General features: G+C 41.0%; 1 protein-coding gene across 1 annotated transcript in view; it reads right to left on the bottom strand.

The window, feature by feature from the left end:
- LOC147460604 (uncharacterized) overlaps positions 1-5,639 on the bottom strand; it is a 32,839-nt gene extending 27,200 nt beyond the window's left edge. Inside the window, exons 1-2 of the mRNA XM_086508087.1 lie at positions 4,159-5,639; positions 38-1,096 (exon numbers count right to left, since the gene is read on the bottom strand). Of these exons, the coding sequence (XP_086364213.1) occupies positions 38-1,096; positions 4,159-4,416 (1,317 nt within the window). The 5' untranslated portion in view covers positions 4,417-5,639. The remainder of the gene's footprint in view (positions 1-37; positions 1,097-4,158) is intronic.
- Positions 5,640-6,224: the final 585 nt, after the last annotated feature.

Genomic DNA, 6,224 nt, shown 5'->3' with positions numbered 1-6,224 from the left:
TACACTCAATTTTTGTTATTTTAGTTGCACAAGTTACCTGGCCTTTCTGTTCTGCATTTGTTTTCTCTGATGTAGTGTTGGTGACGTGTTCAAATGCAGCTTCATTTTGTTTCGATGGTTCTTCCTTGGGTGGCTGAGAGGTGTCTAGGTAACCTGCAAAACCTTCAGTTTGCTCAATCATGACAGTCTCCAAAGTGCAAGGGCTGTCCTCGATTGCTGTTTCTGGTTTCTCACTGCCCAGCATTACATAACTGGAATCAGAATTGCGTGAGTGCATGTCATCCTCGGAGAAATATGCGTCTGATGCTTCTATGTGCTCAAAACTTTCATAGGGGGACATATCGTCCATGTCTTTTGGGGCTTCTCTTGGATTTTGCAGTTGCTGAGGTTCAGAAGCTTGTAACAAGGAACTTATCTTCCCAGCTTCGGTTGGTGGTGGCTTAACGTGGACAATCACCTTGTCACATGACACTAATGGGGGTGGCTCTTTTGGTGCAGCAAAATGCTCTTCTCTGGTGTGTATGGGAAGTACAACACCGATTTGGCCAACAGTAGTTTCTTGACTTAATGTAAGGCTTTCAGTTGCACTGTGAAGATTAATCTGATAAGGTTCATCAGGGCCTTCAGCTTTGGCAAGCTGACCCTCAAGAGGCTTTTCCTCTCTGCTGCTGCTCAAAATATCAATTTGCTGCCTTGTTGTTGCTCCTTGTTTTGTTGCCAAACTTTCTTTCGTTTTTGGGCTGAACCCATATTGACTAGTCACAGCCCTTTCTCTTTCTGAGAAAGAAGATGACTTGTCACTAGAATAGTTCGAATCAGTGGAGAGTCGTCCAATAGGTGTTCTGAATTCACTCTCGTCAAACGAGCTATCCAGTACTGGGAAATCAGGCAAGTCATCAATGGCATCATGAAAGCTCTCTGAGCGTACATCAGGAGGAGGATTATCTGACTGGTTTCCCTCTTTCTTGATTGCTACATTTCGTCGTCGTAGGCCGGCTGGAGCTGATGAGGATGTCATTGTTTGTATTTCCTCTCCAAAGAACAATTCTGATTCCTCCAAACTGTGTGAAGTGGTTGCTTCGGCAGGCTCTTCTACCTGTCCAAGGTGGCATGTGATCTCAGTCTATTTTATTTTGTTTCATGTTTATTTTCAGCACTTTTTAAGTCCTTTTTTCTGGATAACAAGAGGACACACATGTAAACCATTCCATCTCACAGACCGACTTCGGCCTCTAGCAAAAATAATAAAGCTTTCTTTCTTTTCTTTCTTCTCTCTCTCTCTCTCATAGGTCATTTTGGCCTTTTGAAGACGTTAATATAACATTTCATTTCATTTCTCACATGCATGTGTGCACAAACACACCCACACACCTTTTTTTTCTGGTAAATCGCTTTTGAATTACTAGTGGGAAACCTCAATAAGGGAAACCCACAGAGTCCCAAGTTCATAATGAACAAAGGCATAGTCACACATGCGCACACACATTGTATGGCACTATATTTCTTACATGTAGTACAATTTAGAACTACATATTTTTATCTACTCCATGTTCAAGATTGTAGTCCACACACATCTCTTGTGGTGTCAAAGGTTTTTTTGGGCCTTTCCAGGAAACAAGAAGCTACAAATGGCCAGTCTACCTCTTGAATTGCAGTGGCGAGTCATTCAGACAGATTGTTCAGCCTTTCAGGGCCCAGTGCCAAGTGATTCACTGTAAAGAGACTATGAGAGCACGGGCAACACAGGCCCCAATTGTGAAAATGGAGATGGGGCGACCCAAAAAGATGTACAAAACAGTACATAGCCATAAGGTTACCCTGTTTCTTTAGGGTACAAGTCTGCCACAAGTCTGCCACTTGGAGAAGACAAAACAGGCGATATGGGTGTTTGGGTCTTGTACCATTGATTAGGGGTATTACCCTCATTGGAGCTGCTAGTTGCAGATACAGAGAAAAAAGGTCTTATGGGTGCCGCCTGGAGATTGCGCATATTTTATTGAAGATTGAAACAAAATGCGTGAGACAATCGCGTGACATGCCCAACCAATGTGAGGAATGGAAGAATGCCTCATGCACACTTTTCTTAGATAAAAGGTCTTATGGGTGCCGCCCGGAGATTGCGCATATTTTATTGAAGATTAAGAAACAAAATGCGCGAGACAATCACGTGACATGCCCAACCAATGTGAGGAATGGAAGAACGTCTCATGCACACTTTTCTTGACCAATTTATACTCATTGCTAGAAACATACTATGTGTTTACTAGATTGCTTGAGTTTTCTAGCAGATTTTCAGAAGAAATAGTTGATGTGTCCTATGCTTAAGGCCACCTATCAAAGTCAACCTCCAAACATAACATGCAAGAAAAAAAGCTAAATTGGAATGCCCCAAAGCTTGCTTCTGTACCACGTATACTCAAAACTCAATCCGATGACCCAAAGTTCAATCTCTTGCATGCGAGAAAACTTATCTATGAAGCTGTCTCATACACATTGGTTTGTGCCACCATATACTGCAATTTACAAAAAAAAAAAAGAGTTTGAAAGGCAGGGTAAATTGTAAGCAATTTATTAAGGACAGTAATAGACACATGGCCAATACTTCTACACGCAGAGAGAAGTTCTAGCTTTACTTAGGAGCTCTCTAGGAAGTATATGTGAACACCTTACTGAATTCGAACCAACAAAGGAAAGGCTAAATACTAGTATAAAGGGAAAGATTATGATATCCCACAAAAAAGCAGCAAGAGGGGTTGTCTATTGTATGATATTGATCGATGTTTTTCAAAATTTGATAGCCATATCTACAAAATCAGTCTGAATTGAAGCCTCTCTATTATCAAATAGGTGCAACTAACATCTGGCCATGTTGTTCTTTATGATTGGAATGACATGTTGGCATGATATTCAAGCCAAGCTGACAGGCTAGTGAGGAGGTCAATGCATCTCTTTTAGTAGCCAGTTATGAGTTGCTGATGCATTAGATTGTCAATACACGAGGTGTCCTTGAAAATCTATGTCAAGAGCTATTTGATGGCAACATGTGCCACAGTAAAGTAGCCTAAACAATCAAGAAAGCTTCTTCCTAGAACCAACACAAGAGAATGTTGTCCATTCAAAGAAATCCAATGCTTGTTTGGCAGGGCAAGGGAGAACTCATAACATGTAGTTAAACTGGCTGTTTTGCATAAAAAATTATTCATATTTCCAGCCTTGGAAATACACCGAGATAACTATGTAGCGTCTCCTCCATGCTGGAAGGTTCTTGGGTCTGATTATATTTGGAATACTAGGCAACTGTGAGACAATGCACTCTTATCTCTTGCTTTTGACGAAAGGGTTGTCCTTGAATGCAGCATGATCCATGCTTTATTGAAATACACATCAGTTGCTGGTCTCAAGATTTTGATTGTGTAATTGTGATCACCTTAGCCGTTCTAGGATTGAACTATCTCGACATCGTCAGATCATTTTGTAAATAAAACAATGAAATGACATATTTGCTTGTCGATTGCCATTCTTAGCTTGTACGAAGTATCATTATTGGAAAGGAACTAATCCGCATATTGTCATGAGCAAGTGAAGAAATAAGGGGGATGAACATCTTGCCATTCTGATGGAACTCAAGGCTGTGCTGATTTTTGGGTCCAAGGCTATAAGGGAATGCGGACAAGTACTTCCTTCAATTACTTTACAAGCTTGCCCTTGTGAATTGTGCAGAGGACTAGAACAGCATGTCTACATATGTGAATCCTTAAATACGATACAAACTCAGGAGCTTGATTAATCTTGCGAAGAGGAAGGGCCTCTATTGGCGATCCATTTGATTCTTGAAGTTTGAGTTCATGGGCCGATAGCGGATTGATCAGCTGTTTTCATGTGCTCATTTTGTCGGAGTTTCATTTGATTTCTTAAGTTTAAACTCATGGACGAAGAGGTCTTATGGAGTCGATCGGCTATACTTATGTGTTCATTTTATCAAGGCCTTATCCCAGAACAATTGTGAAGCTTTCCCTACCTGAGGCCTGTGGTGTATTTTCTTTCTTTGTTTAAATATAACACCTCTATTTACTTCCAAAAAAAAAAAAAAAACAATTGTGAAGCTCTAGTGGTTTGAAACAGGAAGGTTTGATGCAGGAAAATTGTATTTGTCTGTACCTTGGTGGTTATGGAAACGGGCTGTGTTCGAGATTTCTTAGCTTCCTTGAGCTTAGCTGGAGAGACAGTGGGGGTCGGAACAGCTTGTGTGGCATCGAGAACCTTTAGGGGGGCGGCTTGGGCAGATGCCGGTGCTTGAGCTTGGGAAGCTCTCGGGGACGAGGATGCTGATGAGGACACAGAGGCTTGGGCCCCTTTGTTGCCCTTGTCTGACACCAGCTTCCTTCCTCTCTTCTCCTTGCTTGAGCACTTCCCCATCTCTTTTCTCTCTTGCTTTCCTGCAAACACTAGTCAGCCCACACGAGTACAATCCACTAGTAGGATCACTTACCAGCTCTTTACTCGAACAAACCTTCTGCTATGATCAGCGTAATTACCTTGTTGGTGGTTTACTCCCTAATGAAAAAACATAAACAATCTTTCAAGCTAATTGATCGAACAAATAATGACTGTCGAAAATGGAAATGCCAATACTGTTGGTACATGCAAAATTGAGTGATTAATACACACTAATTCAGCGCTAATATCTGATCTACCGACTCTTCAAACGATCTAAACAATTCTACGAGCAAATATATGGTACAAAGCACTAGATCAAAGCCCTGCTTCGAGAATAGCTAATTAAAAGGCTGCAATAAACTCGTCCAAATATACAGTCTAGACTATGGGATCACAGAGGCAACCCTGCTTCAAAAATCCGCAGAGTTGCTCCACTAAATCTTACGAATGCTTCCTGATTTGCAGTCGTACTACAGTGCGATGCCACTAAATCTTACGAATGCTTCCTGATTTGCAGTCGTACTACAGTGCGATGCCAACAACTAATTAGATGAGGTGCAACTTGCACAATGAAAAAGAGGCAAGCTGACAATTAACATCTGCCAGTCAGATGAGGTGCAAGGTTTATATCAGGCTTGCGGGTGCATGCGATCAACGCTGGTGCTAAGATCACTGACTGCTATGAGGCACTGAGAAAGATCGAAATCGCAATGGGAGAGAGGGGGAGCTCTCTCAACTCCGATCAATTAACTTTGCAATGCAATGATGCAATACAAGAGCATGCAGAGAGGGGATACTCTGAGAGTTGGGCCTATGAGGGATTTTTCCTTATGTGATTGAAGGACTGGTAGCAAAGATGCAGGTGCCTCAATGATGAGCTAATGGAGCGAGAGTTTGCAAGCTAAGTGGGGGATAAAAAGGGCCACTCTTTTTTGCAGGGCTAATGGGGCGGGGGAGCAGGAAAGGCACAGGCGCATGGGGGCTCTGAGGTTTTGCAAGTGATGCAGGGATGCAAATGAGCAAAAGTAAAGCGAAAGACAATATGGGGTTGGCAAGATGCAAAGTGGATGTGTGTGTGTGTGTGTGTGTGTGAGAGAGAGAGAGAGAGAGAGAGAGAGAGAGAGAGCGCGCAGGAGCTTTGATAGCTATGGTGAGCTTGGCTAGTGGGTAGTTCACTGTAGGTGGTTTGCAAGTGAGAGCACTCTCTCTGCTTTACTCAAGGTTTTGTATTGCTCTGCCACCTCCTTAAATTTTTTATATATTTTCCACTGGCTCTACTTTTTGCCAAACGGAATCTTCAATAATATTGGTACGTAGACATTGGTCCTCTACCACTTCTATGCATTATCAAGGTTTCAATTTTAAAAAATATCCCAGAATAATCAAACTATATCACTCATTTTTCAATATATTAGTTTCTAAACAAAAGACTGATTTAATGGGAAAAATGTCTAAATCATGATCCACTTACAAAACAAAAATTTAAGAAAAAAAAGCTGAAAACCGTCCATATTTTAAAAAATGGTAATGGATGTCATTTTAGCATATATACATATATATATATACATATACATATATATATATATATGACCATCCATATTTAAAACAATATGTTTGTGTTTTAATGGGAAAACTCTCAATATATTTTTTATTAGAAAAATGTTGCTCAGTTTTGTCTTATTTCTTGTGAATTGTGAGGATGATAAGCTACCCAGCTCTCAATTTCCTCATCAAAATGCTAACCAAGTTGTGAGATCTCTCTCAATTCAATTGATGCGGCCCTTTGC

This window comes from Adiantum capillus-veneris, chromosome 3 (genome assembly GCF_014529385.1).
Source record: "Adiantum capillus-veneris isolate H3 chromosome 3, ASM1452938v2, whole genome shotgun sequence".
Classification (NCBI taxonomy): domain Eukaryota; kingdom Viridiplantae; phylum Streptophyta; class Polypodiopsida; order Polypodiales; family Pteridaceae; genus Adiantum; species Adiantum capillus-veneris.
The sequence above is the reverse complement of the archived record's forward strand: the minus strand, read 5'-3'. Positions and strand labels throughout refer to the sequence as shown.